The sequence below is a fragment of the Strongylocentrotus purpuratus genome, unplaced genomic scaffold (genome assembly GCF_000002235.5).
Source record: "Strongylocentrotus purpuratus isolate Spur 01 unplaced genomic scaffold, Spur_5.0 spur5_scaffold_8, whole genome shotgun sequence".
NCBI lineage: Eukaryota > Metazoa > Echinodermata > Echinoidea > Camarodonta > Strongylocentrotidae > Strongylocentrotus > Strongylocentrotus purpuratus.
The window spans coordinates 28,768,663-28,792,064 of NW_022145614.1; the positions used below are offsets into that span (position 1 = coordinate 28,768,663).

At 39.8% G+C, this 23,402-nt stretch overlaps 2 protein-coding genes across 3 annotated transcripts; both read right to left on the minus strand.

The window, feature by feature from the left end:
• Positions 1-80: 80 nt before the first annotated feature.
• LOC593427 (UDP-glucuronosyltransferase 1-6) lies at positions 81-6,650 on the minus strand. 2 transcript variants are annotated; one of them, XM_792900.5, is made up of 6 exons: positions 6,533-6,650; positions 3,048-4,010; positions 2,313-2,369; positions 1,696-1,861; positions 1,186-1,405; positions 81-432 (listed from the first exon to the last, which is right to left on the minus strand). In XM_792900.5, the coding sequence occupies exons 2-6, from the start codon at positions 3,912-3,914 to the stop codon at positions 159-161; spliced, it is 1,584 nt and encodes a 527-aa protein (XP_797993.4). In that variant the 5' UTR covers positions 3,915-4,010; positions 6,533-6,650; the 3' UTR covers positions 81-158. The 2 variants fall into 2 exon arrangements, with proteins under 2 accessions (XP_797993.4, XP_030830997.1); XM_030975137.1 differs by having other exon boundaries at positions 3,048-3,956; positions 6,533-6,631.
• A 2,302-nt stretch (positions 6,651-8,952) lies between these two features.
• Positions 8,953-21,769, minus strand: LOC582989 (UDP-glucuronosyltransferase 2A1). Its single transcript, XM_030976145.1, has 10 exons — positions 20,828-21,769; positions 19,133-19,189; positions 18,471-18,636; positions 17,308-17,527; positions 15,639-15,831; positions 11,925-12,812; positions 11,405-11,461; positions 10,708-10,873; positions 9,846-10,065; positions 8,953-9,274 (listed from the first exon to the last, which is right to left on the minus strand). The coding sequence occupies exons 1-10, from the start codon at positions 21,692-21,694 to the stop codon at positions 9,001-9,003; spliced, it is 3,108 nt and encodes a 1,035-aa protein (XP_030832005.1). The 5' UTR covers positions 21,695-21,769; the 3' UTR covers positions 8,953-9,000.
• Positions 21,770-23,402: the final 1,633 nt, after the last annotated feature.

Genomic DNA, 23,402 nt, shown 5'->3' on the forward strand with positions numbered 1-23,402 from the left:
ATTTTAAAAAAATACATTTCAACAGTCATTCAGGAATAGAAAATATACAAAATTATGTAACTATTCTATTTTCTTTTTATAAATGTAATGCTTCCTGGGAGAAATTTCAATAATTTAAACATATGTGTGGCTTTACACCCAGTAAATAAGATCGATAATTATTCTATTTTCGTTTTCTTGCTTTTTAAGCAACATGATAGACATCGCTTACAACACGTATAGAGAAGGAAAACGATGACAGCTATGATCCCGACGATGAAAGCGAGAACGTCGATCGAATGAAGCTGGATGAAGCTGAGTTCCAAGGCTCTAGATCTCAAGTGTGACCCTCCAAATTTGAGGATGTGTTCCACCCAGAAGCCAACAACATCATCCGGTTTGGTTATGGAATCCCTGTAGATTCCTGAATATCGTCGGATATTTTCTAAGTAGCTGAAAAAATAGATCGCGAAAAGCCCAAATTATATCGGATGAGACCCATCGAGCGGGACTGTATAAACAAAAATGACACCACCTTCGCTGAAATTACAATAAAATACATCGTAGAACATAATTATAAATGCTCATTGCAGTTCAACAGAAAACATTGCGTAATAATGAACCAAGATGGCGTTCAAATCACAGGTTGCCTAGGGCCATCTGTACACACATTTTGGTCAACGTGGTTTCAGGTGGTCATAACAAGGCGTCTCTTCTTTAGTTTTGTGCTCCTAGGGGGGGGGGGGGGACTGGATGGGATGAAATCACTGAACATACAATTCTTGTCATTATTTTTTTAATCAAGTGAACAGACTCATCAATCTGTCTATTCAATCAGTCTGTCGACTTCAAAACGAGCCTTTAATATCTCAAAAATCTGTGCGTTCTGCTTGAAGAATGGCGGAAATCATTCAAATTCAACAGATCTATAATTATGTGCAATTATAATCGTTCAGTTCAGCTTATAAAACAAAACACCAGACATAGCAATCATGACAAAAAACATGATCCCAATTAAGACCCCAAAAAGCTATGCTTGCGAGTGGGGCCCCTGGGAAGGGTGGACCTCTCAATCCCGGCGGATTGGCAAAGAGACCAAAGTATTTCAAGGATCTGCGCAATTCAAAACATGACAGATAGTAGGATACGATCATGGATACGATACAGTCTCACGGACCATATTTTAGTCACGCAACTTATTTTTACCTGGGATTTTCAAGGACATCGACCACAGCTTCCTTCACGGTCTCGTACGTGATGGAGTCTTTCTCAATCACTCTCCCCATTCCTTTAGCCTCGACCCTGACCGCGTTTGAGGGTTGATCGGCGAAGATTGGCATGATGACCATAGGGACGGCGTGGCTGATGGCTTCGTAAATGCCCGCGAGGCCGCCGTGGTAGATGAGGAGCCGGGCTTTCGGGTGACCTGTTGAAATTCATAGTTATTGATTAAGATTGATTAAAGCTATACGTACAGATCTTGTTACAAAACAAAGATATAATACAGACTCTATGCCTTATTCATCACCCCGAGTCCAGATTTGTAGAATGTCATGCATTTTAGAATACAGGATTTATTCAAAATGTTCTGTTCTTCTTCACACAACCATAACAATAGTACAGTGCTACCAGAACCAAAGAGCTACTACAGGTATCGGGACAGGGTGTTTGAATGACTGATTATAACTAAAGTTCTACAAAGACAAACGTACTTACCTAGTAGGTCATTTTGTGGCATCCATTTTACCAGCATGGTGTTGTTACCAAGGTAACGAGGGCGTGGCCCAGTATAGCGCCAGATGACTCTCTGTGGAAGCTCACTGAAGACTCTTGCAAAGGCCTCTGCCATCCCTGGTTTTGGAAGCTCGCTAAAGTGTGTACCCTGAGTTTGAAGAAAAAAGTCATCAGTAATCACTATAAAATGTGATATAAAGTGATTTACATCCTCTTTTAAATAAAACGATTTGTTATAGTTTGTTATTTAATTGCCATAGTATGTTCTTTAAAATTGACTTATATCTAGGAACCTACAGTTTCCGGTGATTGTACTCCACTTTCGAAATTACACATTGTGCTTAAGGTCGATCAAACACTTTTTAGCCTTACTGGTACGTTCTTTGAAATGGAAGGCTCACATTGAAGACGACAGCATTACCATCGGCCAAATGAATATAGCTGCGGTAAACTATTGGCCTATATGTGCTATTTACCGGGGTGTATTTTCATGAAAAAGTCACCCAAAATATATAGTTAGTACTGAAAGATCATGATAATTGACTTATAATTCCTAACATCTTGACAAAGACAAAAACATTTCAAAGACAGCTGCTTACCAATGAAAATACGATGAAACCATGATCGCCCGATCCATCAACGAAGTCTGCATAGTCCTGTGGCAAGAAAAGGGGGCACAAAAATGTGAGGGGGGGAAGCAGATAAACGAATATGGCAGAAAACATACTAAAGAGTTTTCACCATAATCTCTAACATTGACTTTTAAAAGGTTGTATCTGAAAGTATGGTATTACTATAACGTCCATGGATAAACAATTTCTGGATTCACTCTATTAAGAAAAGGGTATGTTGATCGTCAATACCTATAATCATCATTATACAAGGTGTATCAAGCTTATGGTAGAGCTAGCATATCCTCAGACACCTCCGTTTCAAAGCCCAGAACAAAATAATATTGTTTTAATTGTCGCGAGACTTGCCATGGGTGGAAGATCTTCAAGAAAATACATATTGCCCATTGCTAACCATCCCACCTCCGTTTATCTGGGTATAGGCCACTTGGTCAAGATCTTTACCATCGATATGATTACTTTCAAAATCATAATTAAAAGTGTAATCACGATAATGAACAAACTCTCACTAGCACCAAGAAAGTAAGGAATGTGTTAGATGGTGTTTGTGTGTGAGAGAGAAAGAGAGACAGAGAGAAAGAGAGAGAGAGAGAGAGAGAAAGGGAGAAAGAGATAGTAAGAGAGAGAGAGAGAAGAAGTAAACAAAACAACAAAAAGAGAGAAAGTATAATTATGTGCACGTGGACGTGGAATTACTTTTACCTGCGGAAGAGGCTTCACGGGAATGTCTGTGAGACCCTTCAGCTCAATCCAATTCGGTGTGGTAGGTCGGGGAAAATCAAATGCGAAACTCGTCATGCACATCCACAACTCTGCTTCTCCTAAGAGATCTGGAATGCTTCGACCTGGAGCGATACCATGCTTATCCTTCACCTCATTCAAAGCGCCAAAGTGGGACCATCCTAGTAATTTCGCGATCAGGTGGTGTTCAAGGAAGCTTCCAACTCGCTCGCAAAAGGACATCTTGTCAGAGAAAGGAAAGAAACCGAAAGGCACGTAGGACGACGGGGTTGGTACACCGTAGGTATGTTCGTTGAACAAGGGGTACCGCGTCCCAGTGGTGACGGCAATGAAAGGGATACCGAGGTAACTACTAAGCAGTGCATCACATCCATCAAATGAGTCCCCGATGAGGATGTCAAAGGTGGATTCTTTGAGAAGGGTGAGCGTCGCAGAGTCATCTAACAGACTCTGGCACCCGATCCGCATCACGGAAAAAATCATCCCCATGACCTTTACTTTCTTCTTCAGATCAGACTCGAAAGCAAGATTAATAAAATCTTTTTCAAGTGTTTCCATGTCAGGCATGTCCGGTGGTAACTGGAATTTGTACTGGACTGCCTTGTTGTAATCGTCCTTCTGGAATCCCTTTGTCCCTACCGTGGAGCTGGTCAGGATTGTCACGTTGTGACCGCGTCTGGTTAACGCTCCTCCTATGGCGGACATTCCTTTGGCATGGCTACTCTCTCCGGGTACGAGCAGGGATATGATGATGTTGGCACCATTGGCCGAAGAAATAGCATCGACGACGATGACGAAGGCTAGGAAACTCCCGAACATCTTCATCATGCCAAAGATCTCCTACCACGGTGATGGCGGACCGCTCTAAATCTTAGCCGAGAGTAGTATTCAGAGTCGGGAAATACTCAAAGTGTACGTTTAGACCTGAAAGTGAAAAAATGTCATTCTTGGAATTTAGCCTCCAACAACGTTTTGCATGAAGTAACACCAATCATGTTCATATCTGACCCGTGACTGGGTTCATTTCGGCGAGGTTTAGAGCTGTCCTATGATATAATGTAACCAGAAAGTACAAAGGGGTTTAAAAGAACGGTTGATCATGAAATAGATAATATTGAATTCATTTACGCAACTGCATGGGAACGTCTTTACATGAAAAGGGGTGTAGCATGGCGAGACTACGTGTCTTTCGCGTTGCCTGACTCAGCCTACACCACGGGTGGCCAACCCGCGGCCCGCGAGCTCTTCTGGTGCGGCCCGTGGAGCAGTGAAAAAATACTTCATAAATGAAATGCAGCCACATATAGCAGCGATGAAGTAGGGTAAAACATTTACACGCAGCTATCTCTAATATTTCCATAATTTGATTTCATCTTTCACAACGCATTGACTCGTTACTTGGTGATACATTGACTCCTCAAATTCCCTCTCATTACATTATATTAACGACATTAATACCCGCATTAATATCACTCGCCGTGTAAATTTCAGTTTCTAATTCCTGCACGCAGTAACAACTGTTGTGATACACTGACTCCTCAAATTCCCTCTCATTATATTGTATCAGGCGCGTACGCAGGGGGGGGGGGGGGGGTTTGGGGGGTTAAACCCCCCCCCTTTGGAAATTTTTTGTGTGTAAACCCCCCTAAAAAAAACCTAAAACCCCCCCCTTTTGGATTTTTTTTTTTTTTTTTTTTTTTTTTTTTTTAATTATTAAAAAAAAAAAAAAAAAAAAAAAATTATTCCCATGGCCGACCTAAAAAAGGTGACCTTACCCCCCCCCAACGGAGCAAAATGTCAAATTTCCAAATTTCGAGACCAAAAAAAAAAAAAAAAGTGTCCTCTTACCCCCCCCCCCCCCCCCCCCCCCCCCCCCGCTTATTCAGCGGTCGGCTGAGTCGTTGCGATTTTTTTGGGACCAAAAAAAAAAAAAATGTGTCCTCTTACCCCCCCCCCCCCCCCCCCCCCCCGCTTATTCAGCGGCTGGCTGAGTCGTTGCGAAATTTTCGGACCGATTTATAAATGTTAAAACCCCCCCCTTGAAAAAATCCTGCGTACGCGCCTGTATTGTATTAATGACATTAATACCCGCATTAATATCACTCGCCGTGTAAATTTCAGTTTGTAATTTCCGTTTAATATGACATACAACTCTTTTCTCCCGCCGTACAATTTTCTCATGAATCTTAATCGTAAACTTTATAGTCAGTCCCCTTCCCTCTACACCGCGTTCAAGATGTACAGTGTACAAGTAATACATTTAGGATATTCTTTCTGCTGTGTCCTTGATTTTGATTGAAATAACAACCAACATGGCAACGACCTCGAGACCTGCGAAGAAAAGGAGAGTTTCTGATGAAGGCAGAAACTTTAAATCAGATTGGTCTCTAAAGTATTTCTTCATAGAAGAGAAAGGTGGACCACTTTACCTCATTTTCACCAGAGTATGTAATGGAGGTTAACAACATAGTAGAAAAGTGCAAGCCACAGAAATCACACTAAATATAAGCCTGATTTGTTTTTCTCACTGATCTTGTTGTTTGCTTGTTTGTTTTTGCAGAATTTCAGGTGTGTACACGTATTGCATGAGTGTGTGTGTGAGGGAGGGGGGGGGGACTAGCTACGGCCCGCCAAGTTATGCCAATCGTTAGCTGTGGCCCGCGAGCTTTAAAAGGTTGGCCATCCGTGGCCTACACGGACGACGCGACCGCAGTATTTATGTGCGTGCAACATACGCGAAACCGAAGCGTAAGGGGAACTTCGGTCTGTTTCGCGAACGCTAGCGCGCTGGCCGTTACATACATGTGTATCCGTTCATGTGCAGAGTTGTCCAAAAGAAATCATAGATGGCGATAACCAGTATTTGCCATGCTACACCCCCTTTAACTCATCAAGAAATACCTGTACAAATCCAATATACTTTATCTCAATTTTGTATCTACAACCTATGATTGTCTCATCTTTGACTCATTTCTGAAACTGGTGGCTACAGAAGAAGCGCAGGAGATTCACACCCCCTCCATTGCAACCCCCCCCCCCCCCAGTCCTTATTCAGACTATTAACTCTAATAATAAACGTGTTGGATCCTATGACCCGATCGCAGTTAGAATTACGTATTCACCACTTCGTCACACGTACGAACGAGACCGACAACAGACCAGCAACAGATCTAACAGAAAAATATATATATATAAATCGACCCCCCCCCGGAACGAATCGGTTTGTTTGGTATTGGTATGAAGTTGGTTTAGAGGTGTGATCGACTCGGAGGCATAATTAAACATAATTGCGGTAAAGAGAGAGATAGCTCGGATTAATGGTCGTTTTATACGGGATAAGAAGATGATACCTAAATAGTAAGATATCTATGATTTATCAAACTTACGTCTACACTGGAAGTGAGAATTCAAAGCACAAAATGCATAATTATTTGCTCAGACATTACCTCCGTTTTTGTCCACACGTAAACCTGTGTTATTTCTTGATAAACGTGAATACCGTACACGCGTTGACCGAACTGTACTATGGAATCACTTATTGGAACTTCGGTGCCGATCAATAAATATGACAATGGCACTTTGATCTCGCTTATTCATGCATACCTGATATGAATGGATGCAGTCAACGAGACGAGCAAACGAACTTTTCACGCAAAGGCACCGAAGGGGGCGGGGTATAAGTTCGGTGAAATACCGAGGTGGATCCAGGATTATTCGAAACAGAGATGATGCGGGTCTCCTGACAATTTTCCTGACAACTAGGAGAAAAAAAATATTGTTATAACTATGGCATTATTTTCTAAAAAAAGGGTCATTTGAACAGAAGTTATCCCAATCCTTAGGCCTACTCAAATCATTTTGGCATATCCCTGTTTTCTTCGCATTGGTGGCATTCAGGTTCCCATAGGTGCCAGTCAGAGTATATTACTGTATACACGCGTGACCACACGTTTCCAAAACCCAGGCTCTCAACAAGTTTTATCCATAGGTCAAAATCACACTCTATTCGCGTTTTCCGCGCTTTTTCTCGCCTTTTCTCAAAGTTTAGGGTTCCCCTAAGCAAGTTTAACTAACGTATCAGGACAATTACCCCCTGGACAATCATCCCCCGGAAAATTACTCCTAGAAAATTAACCCCCAACGACAAGCCCCCCCCCCCCCCTGCAAAACTACACCCTCGTGGACAATTACCCCCTCGAGGAGAATACCCCCCCCCCTGAAAACTACCCCTATGACATTTACCCCCCGGGAAATTACCCCCTATTCATTAATAAGGAAGTCTACCCTGGTAATAAGATGGTTTTAATAAAAGCACATTTTTTTCGGGAGGGGGGGGGGGGGTAATTGCCTCATTGTCTAAGGGGGTAATTTTCCGGAGGGGGGGGGGGGGGGGGAATTGGCCGAGGGGTGAATGACCAGGGGAACATTTATCATATCCATAGTTCTCTTTTGTAATTTTTACATTCAAGGTAAATCCATCGGCTGAGACAACGACAGCAACAAATTCACGCTCAAAGAATCGAACCGCTAATTACTATATAATTTAGAATAGTCAGTGATTAATGTATCAAACTTATTGGCCCGAATTCACAAAGGAGGATTGTCGACAAACCTAGGTTACTGTGCGTCATACACCCTGTATGTCGCGTTTCGATGCGTTTCAAACCAAGGTTTGTCTGAAACTTGGTCTGAAACGCATCGAAACGCGCCTTGTGATGCACATAAACCTAGGTGAACCTTGGTCTGAAACGCATCGAAACGCGTCATATGACGCACATACACCTAGACGTAGGTTTGTTGACAAACCTCCTTTGTGAATTCGGGCCATTTTGTTTCGATTGCATGTGCCTTGTAAAACCTGCATAATTGGTTAAGCCCCAAATTATTTGTCGGAATTATTATATTTTACATCCATCCATATGCACATTACACACAAGTACACAAGACAAGCTACTTCTAAAGCTATCTCTCCTAAAAACAAAAGTAACGCTTGGACACTATGAACATGACGGACAAAGAAAGCGGACAAAATATACAGTTCCTCATGTAGACAAAGGAACATCCCTTCACTGCTATTATGTAAAAATGTGTAGAACAGGTGTCACATCATGCATATTCACCTGTTCTACACATTTTTTACATAATAGCAGTGAAGGGATGTTCCTTTGTCTACCTGAGGAACTGTTTATTTTGTCCTCTTTCTTTGTCCGTCATATTCATAGTGGGAGCTGCTCCAAAGCTTTGGAATAACCTACCACGATACATAAGAAAAGACTCATCTGTTGCTGTCTTCAAAGTTTTGTTAAAGACGCGGTTGTTTTCAGGAGCTTTTGAATAATGTTTTACTGTGTGTGTAAAGTAGCACTGTTAGTAGTTTTGTTTTCATCACAACGCAGTAGATTATATTTATATTGTAGCAGCGTTATATACATTGTTCTAATTGAACTTAATTGAACAGTACATTTTCTACATCATTCTGTTAACATATTACGAAATTAAAGGCGTCCTCAAATATGAACAAATTTCTCCTCTTTAATCAGTTCCACACTATGTATTATGTATTCTTTATTATTTCATTTTATTTCATTTGATACTCTGTTTCAATATAAACATGATACAGTACATATGATTTCCATGATTTACATATTAATACAAGATAATCAATTAAGAACAGTCAACGTACAGAAAATGACCTAAAGCTTAGCTTATATATTGAGAACGGGGGCATGCCGTAGAGAGCAATGCATACACTCGAGTCTTACTTGAATCCAGATTTATTCTATTTTTCCCTTGCAATTTTGTATTCTATGCATCTAAGGGGCACATATTCTGATTCAGAGGGAAAAGGACGTTAAAAAAAAAAACTACATATTTCAGTGGTTATTTAGACTTGTAAAATGAAGAAGAAAAAAATTTATTCTACTTTGGTTTTCTTGCTTTTTAGACAACATTGGAAACATCGCTTACAACATGAATAGAGAAGTAAAACGATGACGAGTGCGATCCCGAGGATGAAAGCGAGAACGTCGATCGAATGAAGCTGGATGAAGCTGAGTTCCAAGGCTCTAGTTCTAAGGTGTGACCCTCCAAATTTGAGGATGTGTTCCACCCAGAAGACCACCGTTTCTTCCGGCTCACTCTGTCTATCCTTATAGATAGCCGAATACCGTTTGACATTCTCTAAGCAGCTGAAAAAGAAAAAGGATCAAATTTAGAAAAAAGAGTGTGCACCATAATTATAGAGACATCTCAATACGTTCGCTTACATCAATATTACGAGAAAAAAACGTAATCCCGATTATATCTTCGTATGAAAAATAACGTCGACGATTTCGAAAATAAAAAAGGAAAGAAATTCACCTCGTGTTCCTCAGAGATTCGGAATGGGATGTCATCCACCCGCCCCTCCCCCTCCTCCTCCTCCTCCACCTCCTCCAATCTTCTGCCCTTCAATTAACGCATTCGGGAAAGACGAGGGCCTTTTATAAGTACTTTTTTAAACTTCGAAATCTATATATTGGAATTTCATGTTGATATTCGAAAAGAGTAATTTAGAATTCACATCACAGTAAAACACACACGCACATATACACACCCAAATTTTCAAACCAGGTGAGCGCAGAGGTAGCGCAGCACCGCCGGTGTTTCTTTTCCTTTTCTTTCTTTCTCTCTTAATTACATGAAATTTGATTTAGGGTATTCCCCAAAATCGATACACTACAACAAATTAATAATAAACAGCAATGACATCATCGTTACCTCGGATTTTCGAGGACATCGACGACCGCTTCCTTCACGGTCTCGTACGTGATGGAGTCCTTCTCGAGAAGTGTGCCCATGCCTTTAGCCTTGACCCTGGCGCCGTTGTTCGGTTGTTCGGCGAAGATTGGCATGATGACCATAGGGACGGCGTGGTTGATGGCTTCGTAGACGCCAGCTAGACCGCCGTGGTAGATGAGCAGTCGGGCTTTTGGGTGACCTGTTAAATATCAAATATTCAAAGTGTTATCAGATATTTTCACATGGTGAAATCGTTTGTGTTTTTCAATTCAATTCAGTTTTTGGTTTTAGTACCAAAAAAGGCATTGCAAAAGTCCGAAAACTAACATTGTCAAGTGTTTACAGTATTTTAAAATACAATAAACATGAAACAATCCTATGAATATGTAATTTGACATATTAAAGTTTGATAACAACTAAATTTCAAAAAGAGAACGTGACATTATGTATTAAAACGATTTTGTTGAATGACAACTATTTCATTGAACTATAGTGGACAGATTTAAAACTTATGCAACAAAACAAAAACAAAAACATAAAAAATCCTTGAGTTACTTTTAGAAAGGGAAAAGTGTCGATTTAAGTTAATGATAATGTCAATACCATTCTAGCAGTGATAGATTAACTCAAAGATCATAGCTGCCATCACAGGAGAGTTCCTTTTAAAATACATTAATTATGAATGTGACAACCCATGTAAACTTGCTTTTCTTATCAAACGATGGGCTGATTTAGCAACATTTAAGATATTTCATAGAAAACGTTCATGTTATCGTTCAAACACATGTAAGAAGAAGAGATGAGCAAGTCACTACACCACAATTTTAGTCCAATAACATACCTAGTAGGTCATTTTGTGGCATCCAGTCTACCAACATGGTGTTGTTACCAAGGGAACGAGGGCGTGGCCCGGTATACCGCCAGATGACTCTCTGTGGAAGCTCACTGAAGACTCTCGCAAAGGCCTCTGCCGTTTCTGGGTTAGGAAACTCACTGAAATGTGTACCCTGCATGATTGTTGAAAATACATGTAAATAAATGATAAAATTTCACCAAATTCCATACCCAATAGTTTGCTTAGTTTGCAGACACAAACCCAAGTCCATCTTTTTGCGTAAAGCTGTCTGCACTTTGAGACTAGGCTAATAGCATACTGCATAATTATGCTCTGTCTTATTTTTCACATCCAGATACTGACAGTGCTAGGATCTGATCAAGGCTTTAGAAGTTGTGGTAAAGTGTCAAATTAGAGTCTCTTCTTGCAGACTATAAGTTGGTCATGTTTAATACGTTCTTACCCCAGTGGCTCAGTGTGGGTCCAGTCGTGGAGGAGGGGGGGGGGGGAGATGGGGGAGGGGTGCCAATGGTGTGCACCAGTCTGAGGCCTACTATAGGTAAATGAAAAGTGTCAATTATGTGTAGTTGATTTAAATCAGCCATCAAGTCCTTACGAATGCTTCCATTTCAAACATAAGGAAATTTACTGATATTGGTACATGCAACATTTTACTAGTTTTGACAGCTCTGTTACCACTCACCAATGAAAACAAGATGAAACCGTGTTCTCCCGATCCTTCAACGAATTCTGCGTATTCCTGTGATTAAATGAGAAGAGAAAGAGAAAGTGGAATATTGAAGAAGATGAGATAAAGGGAATACTTGAAGCTATCACCAAACGACATAATAATGATATCATATATTGATGGGACACTCCGACTCCGTACTTTGATCATGAATATTTAATTATTGCTTGACAGATAATGATTATCAAAACAACATAACCAAATATTTACTGGCAAATTTCTATTGTTGTTGAATAACTAATTCCCCCCCCCCCCTCCCATCATTAATTGTAATTGAAAATGTTATCATCGTCAATCAATCATCAACTATTGTCGCGATTCGTCTAATCAAGAAAAGGAGGACCGAGATTATGAACAAAGAAAAGTTTCATGGCCTGTGATAAGGTAAGGGTGCGTGTGCATGAATGTGTGGGGCGGTGTGTGTGTGTGTGTGTGTGTGTGTGTGTGAGTGATGGTGTGAGAGGGTCCGACTTACTTTTGGTAGATTCTTTGCGGGGGCGTCTGTCAGACCTCCTAGTCCTACATAATTAGGAACTGTAGGTCGAGGAAAATTAAAGGCGGAGCTCGTCATGCCAAACCACAGCTTTGCTGCAGCCTGTAGCTCCGGAATGCTTTTACCCGGTGCGATACCATGCTTGTCTTTCACCTTGTTCAAGGCACTAAAGTGGGGCCATGCAAATAATTTCCCGATGAAGTGATGCTCGAAGAAGCTTGCAACACGCTCGAGGAAGGACATCTTGTCAGTAAATGGAAACAAATCGAAGGGAACGTATGATGACGGGGCTGGGATACCAAAGGTGTGTTCGTGAAATAGCGGATATTTCGTCCCAGTCGTTACCGCAATGTGCGGTATCCCCAGGTAACTACTGAGCATCGCTTCACATCCGTCAAAGGCATCCCCGATGAGGATATCAAAGTCGGCTTCCTTCAGCTTAGCGAGCGTCGCAGAGTCCTCGAAAAGACTCACACAGCCAGATCGCATCAAATGGAAAATTATCCCAAAGACTTTCAGTTTCTGTTTCAAATCAGCTTCAAACGCAAGATCTGAGAAATATTTTTCAGGTTCCTCCGTTGGTAGCATTAAGTCAGGAGGTAACTCGTAGTTGTACTGGACGGACCTGCTGTATTCATCCTTCTGGAACCCTTTCGTTCCGACAAAATTACTGGTGAGGATGGTGATGTCATGGCCACGTCGTTGCAGCGCCCCTGCAATGGCGCTCAAAGCTTTGGCATGGCTACCGGCCATGGGCATGGTAACGGTTACGAGGATCTTAGCTCCCATAGCCGCAGGAACGGCACCGATGATGATAAATAGAGAAAGTGAAACCAAGAAGAGCTTCATCATGAGAAAGTTGTCGAGTTTCTCCGGTACGATGAAGGAATTTCGCCTCTTAATTTATCTACTGATGCTATTCTCTCTGAGAGCGGTATTCAAAGCTAGGAAACATTCAGTTGACGTTTGATCCACAGATATAAAATTATCTCCATCAATGTTTTACATGAAGTAAAACCAATGTGCCCACATCTTTTTTGTACCAGGGTGTCTTTGTTCGAAGAGAGATAGGACTTCTCTACGTTTGTGACCTAACCTGAAATATAAGAAGCGATTTGAATGTTTATGTATTTATCGTAATGTGTCGTCCAAGGAAGAATATCGCGATTACCTACAGTGAAAAGTACTAAGGGTTCATCTTTCCTTGAGAGAATTTCGGATAGACCCCTCCCCCTTACAGGGATAGAGAAACCTGGATCCGCCACCGGCGCGGCGATGTAAAACGTTAACCCCCGGCACCCCCGGAGACACAGAAATCGCTCCCAGTGCCCTGGTGTCCTCTATTAACTTTTGTACACCATAGGCCTACTAATGATGCGAATTAAACCTCCCTATCCAACCTCTAAGCCGCCTCTAACTAGGTATTCTAGCTTGCACTATACATTTTAGAACTTATACATATCATTTATATATTACTACACTTAACAGCACAGACAATAACTACTTTTAATTCATTAATAAATACATCCACTTTTTTGTTATACGAAAGAATGATTGATACCAACGTACGGTAGATCATATACTTACTCATTGGACGAATGCCAACAGTAACAGTGATCCAACTTGTCGAAGAGTTCGCGTAGAAGTGCACGTGCAAAAACGAGCTATACGCGAGGTCTACACAGATCGAGATCGAACTACAACGTTCGAAAATAATTATGATATCATGAGTCTGTGCCATTAGCAAACAATCAAATGTTGACCCACCTCTGTTGGGTGAATGCCAGGAGCTTGTATACTTTTTCTTTTGTTTCCTCTTCTCTCTCTTCTTTTTCCTTTATTTTTCAATGGGGGTACGGAGGGTGTTTCGGCCGATTGTAACTGCCTGCTCTCATGCGACTATTAACTCTAACAAGAGATATGACATCTGATGTCAAAATCCCATATTTTTTTTGTTGGTTTAGGGCCAATGATCTGAGCCGACACGTCATTGATATCAAACTGAAAAGACATAATGATTGATTACATTATGTAGAAGCTTTGTCTCGTAATTATTATTATTTTCTAATGTGATGGAAGTTTGGGAAAATGAATGATTATACATGCATCCTGTACCATTCATATTTGCCGAAAAATTGAGAATAAATACATTTTTGATCATCTCACCATAATCACTTTGGGCCTTTAATGCTTTGCATGCATTTAATAAGGTAGTTCTAGCTCAAAAGAGTCTGGTTATATCCAATTTGCAAACGATAGTAACTACTCGACACAGGTTCACGACGAGACCTTGTTGCTAAAAATAAAAAAGTTGTCAATTTTTTTAAACAGAGCAGCATATTATATTGAGAACACATAACCTCTTGTCAGCTGGGAGCAAATAATCAGAAAATATACAATAATCCTTTACTTTAAAAAAACGAAAACCTATATAAGCGCATGATTAGTATCCAACGATTTCGATTACTTTTGCATTATTATGTATGAAAATATATCATTGAAAGTGATCGGGTAAAAGTTTACTGATATATTTTGCTTAATAGTGTAATTTTTAAGTTTTCAGAAGGCCCCTGGGGGGGGGGGGTACTCAGATTTGGTTTGGACAGGGGTTTGTCGCTCAAGCCTTGATAAAATATGGGAAATTTGGGAAAAAAGTACTCATGTTTAGTGATATTATGGTAAAAAATGGGACCCAGGTCAGGGATTTTTGTGTGAAAAAGCGAATCATTAGAGCGGGCCTGAGCGGCACATCCCCGTATGACTTAATATGTGAGTACCCCCCCCCCCCGCCCCCGGCAAAAGGCACTTGAGATAACAATTTAAAAATTATATAACAACTCAAAAGAAGCATATCATATTCACAAACTATCTTTAAGGATTGTCATTTTTTATTCTTTACAAATGGTTTGGGATGTCTATATATCTTTACATGATTATTAATTCACATTGAATTCATGGCAACCCTTAATCATAATTTAATCGTCACCGGAAACATTTTAGTTCCGGAGCTTTACAATATCTCAGCATTGACCTTTTGACCTCATTATCATTTTGTTTATGTTCACTATCAATTGTTGGACCATAGACATTTGGTTGCACATTGAACAGACGAACTTTTGATAAGAGCACAGAACGAACCGACAGGGAGGAAGGAGGGGGGGGGGGGGTGAAAACCCTAGTCACAATTTTATGTCAGCAAAATAGGAATTAAAAAAAAAATCTTTATTTCGTTAAAGCCTTGTCGCGAAAAAATCAAACATTTATGACGTTTTGAGCGCTATTCCAAAGTGGTCTAGTTAAAAATGAATTTAAAAAATACGAAGATAAATTATATAACCACTTCAGACAAGTATCATTATTGTACCCTTGACGGGGTATTCGAAAATTTGATGACAACCGTCTGCTCATTCCCCCCCCCCCTCTCTCTCTCTCTCTCTCTCTCTCTCTCACACACACGTTCATAAAAATATATCATCTAAAAAATGTTCAGCTTTTGCTATTTTTTTTCACGCAGCATTTTCCACTTCTTCTTCTTCTTCTTCTTCTTCACGTGTAAACTAATATTTTTGGATTGGTCGTATAAGCAGACATGAAAAAGATACAATCGGAAAAATCATTCTACTTTTGATTTTTTCTACTTTTGAAGCCCCAGGACAGACAACGTTTACAACATGAATAGAGAAGGAAAACAATCACAGCTAAGATCCCGACGATGAAAGCGAGAACGTCGATCGAATGAAGCTGGATGAAGCTGAGCTCCAAGGCTTTAGATCTCAAGTGTGACCCTCCAAATTTGAGGATGTGTTCGACCCAGTAGACAACAACATCATCCGGTTTGAACTGGATATCTCTGTAGATTCTTGATATTCGCGTGACATTTGCTCTGTAGCTGGAAATTAAAGACACAGAAATATCGAGGTTATGAAAAATAGCTTATTAGCAGAGCTATTGAGTCGATGAAGGATTCATTAAATCCATATCTATGTTGTGCTGTAATCATTACTATAAACAAAAACATTGGAACTGATGATATTGAAGTAGAGATTAATGGAACTGTTGTACAGCGTTGTAATTCATTGACATTTTTAGGAATTCAAATTGATTATAAAATGTCATGGCACGTTCATATTGAAGCAATTTGTAATAAACTGTCGAAAGTAGTTGGTATTTTATACAAATTAGAACATTTCCCTTATAAGATTTTATTAATGATATACAATGCATTGTTTTTATCACAATTAAATGATTGCAATATTGTTTGGGCAAATTCAAATGATTATTGTATGAATAGATTATATAAATTACAAAAGAAGGCAATACGTATTATCTCAGGATCCCATTATCTTGCCCATACAAAACCTATTTTTGTCCGTTTTAAATGTTTTAATGTATTTGAATTGAATGACTATAATATTTTTATGTTTTTATGTCATAAAGGTATTATTCCTCCTAGTCTATCAAACAAATTTATTTTGAATTCTGAAATATATTCATTTATAACTAGACAATCATCTTATTTTCATATACCACTTATCAAAACGTCTGTCTCTAAAAATTCAATTTTCTTTAAAGGACCAATTTTATGGAATGAGTTACCTCCTAATGTTAAAGCAAGCCCAACTCTGAATACATTTAAAAGAGATACAAACAATTTCTTTTTTGTAAATAGTATTTTATTACCACACAAGACTTAATTGTTCTTTCTTGCTGGTTCCTCATTCGTATATATATATATATATATATATATATATATATATATATATATATTATGTTTATCTTTTCTTATGTTATTTGTATGTTCTTTGATTATCTGTAAATATCAATGTTATAATCATGTATGTTTTTATATGACGAATGAAATATATTAAATCTCAATAAAGGGTTATGAAAAGTTGGGTCTTATTTACCAATGATAGTCTTAACGGTATCAATACTGTTCTTCCATAGGCCCGGCAATTATTATCACGATTATAACACCAACATTAATTGTCATGGACGCATTTAATACACCTAGGGATTGAGGGACACAAGAAAACAATATGTCAAAGGAAGAAAGCACCGAGGAACGATCGAACCCGGGGCGTCTCGTAAGAGAGTCAACAATCTTAAAGGCACTTACGCGGCGGTTGCAATGGAGAAAAATATCTGTTTGCTGATGTTGTAAAATAGTTCGTGCACATACGAAATTCCGTCCCATCGAAAGTATATTAAGAATCAGCGAAATGGCCAGGTCCTCGGCAAAAATCGCTGTGATGTACAGTATACCGCAGTCAGCGCTCAGATTAATGAAATAACACCTTAGAGAATGGGATGTACAAAGACGATAGAGATACGGGACATCGTAATAAGCAATGGCATAAATTACCTTGGATTTATTAGCACTTCAGTCACCGCCATTTTGACTGTCTGATAAGATATTGAGTCCTTCTGAAGCCGTCTTCCCATCCCTCTGACCTCGACCTTGACAGCGTTCGATTCCTGCTCAGCAAAGATCGGCATGACGACCATGGGGACGGCATGGTAGATGGCTTCCAGGACCCCCTTAACACCACCATGGTATATAAGCAATCGGGCTTTAGAGTGACCTGTAATTTAGAAGTGTCGTAGTCGAGTGGTTTAAAGCACTTGACTTGAAATTTAAAGGTCGTGGTTCGATCCCCGACACGGCACTAATGAACTCCTTTGGCAAGACATTTATCTTCATTTGCCACACTCGACATAGTTGAGGTAAATGGGGACCTGGCAGGAATTAATTCTTTGAAATGCTGGAGCGCTGTAATGGCTGCTAGGCTAAAGACGGGTAATAATGAGTGCGCCTCGGAATAGAATTTCTAGATAGACGGCGCCATAGAAATGCCTATAATAATAATTATGTTGTATACAATCATTATTGCACGATATTGAAAAATGTATATACCGTAAGGATTGACTAAAGGAAACCCGACATTCTTGGATTGCGATTGGGTTCTAGGTTAGGTTACCGACTAGACGATGCTGATCAGAGTCATGAAAGGTCGTATGAATGGAAACAAGTCGAAAGGAAGAAGAGTTTTTTAGATGATAGCGTTGCAGAATGCAGAGTAGTATATAGGTACAGAGAAGCTGTTAGCTCAAGATCAAATCACTTGGACGGTCATTATTTTATTGTAGACATTGGATAGATCACTTTTGATGATTAATTTTTACTTATGCTTTTTTACATACTGTTAAAAAATACAGCCCACCAAACAGTGACAACTGGTTTGTGTATGAGTTTTCAATGTTTCACACGGCCTCAATGGAAACCAGTTGTCACTGTTTGGTGGGCTGTATTAGCTGTATGAGTTTTCAATGTTTCACACGGCCTCAATGGAAACCAGTTGATGAATTTCATGATTCGGTTAAGAAATGGACAACCGAACAATTGTCACCGGAGCATAGGCCTCGTTATCTTATATTCCTACTTGGAAGTTGGAGCGTAAAGGTCGAAGAGTTAAATTAAACAATGACTTAAAACAAACAGATTAGACAATTAATGTAAACACATACCGACAAGGTCATTTTGTGGCATCCAGTTTACCAGCATGGTGTTGTTACCAAGGTAACGAGGGCGTGTCCCTGTATACCGCCAGATGACTCTCTGTGGGAGCTCACTGAATACTCTCGCAAAGGCTTCGGCCATCTCTGGTTTAGGAAACTCCGAAAAATGAGAACCCTAGCATTCAATCGGAAAGAGAAAGCCGTAGAAAATAATGTTCCTTAATGTTTCATAAAAAAACAAAGTATTCTTTTAGTGCATTTGCGGATGACGATGGAAAGATGTGTGTGCGATACACGTTTTTTTTTTTTTTTTTTTGTTAACCTTTGTTTCTGTCGACTTATCCACATTCGGGCACATTCTTGATTTTTTTTTAAATGTAAATTTAATTGAACCATTCCTATACACCCACCAAAGAAAAGAAGAAATCCATACGATAGGGTCTGACTGTCCAATGCTTATTCACAAACTTTAACATGTCGAAGGAAATGGCATTCAAATTAAAAGTGAAAATCATACTACATACTTTTGTACCATGCAAATGCAAATATTCCCTACTATAAATGTGAAACGATATTCCAAGAATGTAGCACCATATTTCCCACTTAATGGCGCATATAAGCAACTGATAAATATTTTAAATATAATGAAATTAGAAAGACAAACTACTTACCAGTGAGAAAACAATGAAACCATGTTCACCTGATCCCTGAATGAAGTTTTCATAATCCTAAAGGGGAAGATGGGATGGAAAAGGAGGATGTTATCACAAAGAAAATTAAGTGATTGTTTTATAAGAGGTTTGATCTGAAAGTATTCGCCACTATCTTCTTAGGGCTGTTAGAGCTAGGGCCTCAGACTAATTAAATTCGGTTATATACGTTAGTGCACATTGGAGACCGTCATAAGAAAAAGTTCGCCGAGCATCGTTGCAAATTACTTCATTCCCCTAGTCAGAATACTAATTGCATACATTAAATGTTGCTGGGTAGGACAGATAATATAAATTGTCCTACCTAACTTGTAACAGGTGAATAAAATAATTTGTAACGAGGCCCTTTACACAGATTTTTGAATTAAATTTGATTACATGATAGAAATGGCCTTTAAGTACAGTCATTTTACAGAAAATGGCCTCCCATCAATCGCAACAGATAATATTTTAACTGTTTTAGTATCGTGGAAATGCACTTAATAACAGTCATGTAAAAAGAATCCAAGGAATCCAAATGGTGGAATTAGGTGTTTAAAATACCCCAAAATCAAGAATAACTATCAATAGACCCGATTATACACATATAGCCAGGCAAACTCGGGATTAGTTATACGGTGTATGTGCTAGCTGTGGCATCGACGGCTATGACCAAAAGCTTACAGGGACGCCCTCTGATGATAGCAAAAGTATCACTATGTGAATTTTTGGGAATAAATTTGGTTTATTAGCGTTCAAGAAAGAGAAAAACAGGATGAGGAAAGAGGATTATTACGGAGAAAAATATAGAGAGTCAGATAGAGAGAAAGAGAGAGAGAGAGAGAGAGAGAGAGAGTGTGTGTGTGTGTCAGAGATAGAACAAAAAGGCAAGTGGGGGCAGACTTAGTAAGTATAATATATCAGGGGATGTGTGTAGACCGAGTGAAAAAAAATTATTTTTCATAAAACTCTGCTTCAAATGATATTCAGGCATTTAAAAAGTAGACATTGCTAAACATGACACTTATTTTAATACGAGTTTGATAATAGGGGGGGGGGGGGGTTCTCAGACCCGAATTACGGAGTATTTCTTTAAACCATGGATTATTATATTCATATAAATAAGTGGCAGGGGGAGTGGTTATATCTTCTGAATCTTGTTTCTAGTCAAGCCTCTTGTAACATTAACGTTGGAAGAGAATGTGAATAGAGAATGACAATATTTAATATGTCTATTTTCGAACAATAGTGTCATAGTTTTAATAGCAACTACTGGTTTACTTTGGATGTATCGTAGTAATCATATAAAAAGGCACGTTATTATTTTTGCTCGTCACAAACCCCCACGAAATAAAAAGGACCTGCGGAAGAACAAACATTTGCTGAAGTGGTGCCGTGCAAAAATAAAATAAATAATTAAACTGAACCCCTTAGGAAAATGTCCACTCCACTTCCACGACAATTACCCCCAATAATTACACAGGGAGAGTTAACCAGGGGTAATAGTCCTCGGGAATGTTTATCCTAGGGGGTACAGTTTTTCTAGGTAGTTTTCCGGGGTAGTTTTCCAAGGGGGTAGTTGAATGGGGGACTTGATCGGGTTACTGGTAGTGCTATCTAAACAAGCCAAACTTACATGTATATACAAAATATGAATTTCAATATAACATGAATTACCTCGTGTAGTGGCTTGGCAGGGGTGTCTCCAATATTCCCAATGGCCACCCAGTTGGGGGCGATAGGGTGAGCAAAATCAAAGGCAGGATTCGTCATGCACAGCCACAACTCCGCCCGAGCTTGAAGATCAGGAATGCTTTGTCCCGGAGCGATACCATGTTTGATTTTAACCGGGTCCAAAGCTCTGAAATGGGTCCATCCTATTACATTTACAACAATGTGGTGTTCAAAGAAGCTGGCTATGCGCTCGGCAAAGGACATCCTGTTTGACAGAGGAAGAATACCAAAGGGCACGTATGATGACGGGAAGGGGATACCATACACGCGTTCGTTGAATAAAGGATATCTCTCTGCGGTCGTCACCGCAATGTTGGGTATTCCTAGGTAACTACTTAGCATCGCATCACATCCGTCAAAGGCATCCCCGATGAGGATGTCGAAGTTAGATTCCTTGAGCAGAGCCAACGTCGCAGAGTCTTCAAAGAGACACCGACAACCATGCCGCAGCACAGTGAAAATCATCCCAATCACTTCAGCTTGTTTCGTCAGGCTTGACTCAAACGCAAGATCAAGAAACTCTCTGTCAAGTTCCTCCATCGGTGGCAGTTCTTGAGGATACTCGAACTTGTACTGGATGGACCTGTTGTAGGTGTCTGCCTGGAACCCTTTTGTTCCTTCAGAGGAACTTGTGACGATGGTGACATTGTGGCCGCGTCTAGTTAGGGCTCCTGCTATGGCTGATAAACCATTTACATGGCTACTTGGCGCCGGTATGAGTAGTGTTACGACAATGTTAGCACCCCTTGCCGTAGATAGGACGTCGATGACGACAAGTATAACCGTTAAACTCTCCCAAAGCTTCATCATGATGACAATGTTGCCATCGGTGCCTCCCAGTCAAACTCCTATGATAAACTGAACACTGTAACCTTACTCATCCTCCACAACATTGATATTGCCTGTACCAAGCGTCCGCCCCCCCCCCCTCTCTCTTTGTCTCTGTCTCTCTAAGCCTTTTCGTAAATACTATCTGCGCATGAGCAGATAAAGGTCATTTCTGATAAAATTGTAAGACCCACCGACAGGAATACCTGCTCATGGTATGTAATTAGTATTCATGTGTGCACCTATGGTACATTCTTATGATACAAGAGGGCAAACAAAAGCTTTTCATGAAGCACATACATCACATTGGCATTGATTATTCCAAAATACACAAAGTGGGACTTCTCCATGATTGAGTAAAAGATCTGTGGATATTTGGGGTCATTTGACCCATGTGCTAACTACGAAATGGTCAATATTACAAATAACAGTAACATGGCGGCTGGCTTAAATGCTGCCTAGGGAGTGGAGAATGTGCATACATTGTGTGCGGGCAACCCGAATCCAATGACTCGGGTAATAATACTTGTAAAAGCGCTCAGAGACATCGTCTTCGTATTAAGCAGTATATAAACCCAGAATATTATTATTTTTATTCTTCTTATTCTAATTAGTATTACAACAGATAGAGCCACGTTAACTCTTGTAAATCAATTACCCACGGTACCCACATCAATATGAAAACTGCTCTTCCTGTCGGCCCTGATTGGGGATGATAATAACATAAACACGATAAATAACAACAACCATTCAGGAAATCAACTCGAGGGCAATTGTAGTGACCCACTGTATAGCTTTTAGCAATCATATGCAGATGTTTGCATATTTCAATGCATAATGCGCTGAGCTGTTGTAATTGCCCCTAGTTGACTGCTTGAAAGTATTAGCAATCTTATTCCAGTAATTTTTGTATTTGATATGAGCATTAAAATATAGCTAGAAATGAATAAACCGATGTAAATCATTTTTTTAAAGGTAAGACGAAGGAAATAAAATGTAGATTTCGTTAAAAACAAAATCACAATCAAACTCATAATGATATGCGACCCCCTTTCTATCGCTGAAATTACACCCCCTCTTCCTCTCGTACCCCTTCCATCCACATCTCCTCCCTCTTATATTTATTCTTCCTTATCTGATATCAACGCACCCAAAGCAGATACAATAATTACGCCATATTTTTTACCATTCTCCCAATCGCGCTTTCTAGATATTGTGGCAGAATAGGGGGATTAAGGGTGGTTGATAACCGAAGAGGAAGAATAAATATAAGAGGGAGGAGATGTGGATGGAAGGGGGTACGAGAGGAAGAGGGGGTGTAATTTCAGAGAGAGAAAGGGGGTCGCATATCACTTTGCCACCAAAATCAAGTAAATATTCTCAACACGGTAAGCTGCTACCATCTAGTCTTAATTAAGAGCGCTAGATTCTCTTCTCTTTACAACTGAACGGTGTAAAGGGATAAAATACCGTACCAGACCTGCTAGATCACACAATAAACGATAATTAAATGACGTAATTATTCACAAATCACAGCCTTCTCATTGGCTCATACGCACCTCTTTAAATTCAACACAACACAACGCACTCGATGGTCAAACTTTGACCTGAACCCTGGGCTCTCGTATACATTTGCGCTCGATTCAATCAATGCCACGAGCAGCCTGGCTCATCTCCACTCCGTTCATCA

What these genes read in the sequence shown, in the direction of transcription:
- LOC593427 (XM_792900.5), bottom strand. Translation starts at nt 3,914, where the DNA reads ATGATGAAGATGTTCGGGAGTTTCCTAGCCTTCGTCATCGTCGTCGAT. An exon ending in CCGTGAAGCCTCTTCCGCAG is followed by an intron (nt 2,370 to 3,047) that starts GTAAAAGTAATT and finishes TTCTTGCCACAG; the next exon opens with GACTATGCAGACTTCGTTGA. An exon ending in GTTTCATCGTATTTTCATTG is followed by an intron (nt 1,862 to 2,312) that starts GTAAGCAGCTGT and finishes CTTCAAACTCAG; the next exon opens with GGTACACACTTTAGCGAGCT.
- LOC582989 (XM_030976145.1), bottom strand. Translation starts at nt 21,694, where the DNA reads ATGATGAAGCTTTGGGAGAGTTTAACGGTTATACTTGTCGTCATCGAC. An exon ending in GTTTCATTGTTTTCTCACTG is followed by an intron (nt 18,637 to 19,132) that starts GTAAGTAGTTTG and finishes ATTGAATGCTAG; the next exon opens with GGTTCTCATTTTTCGGAGTT. An exon ending in GAAGTGCTAATAAATCCAAG is followed by an intron (nt 15,832 to 17,307) that starts GTAATTTATGCC and finishes TTTAATTTCCAG; the next exon opens with CTACAGAGCAAATGTCACGC.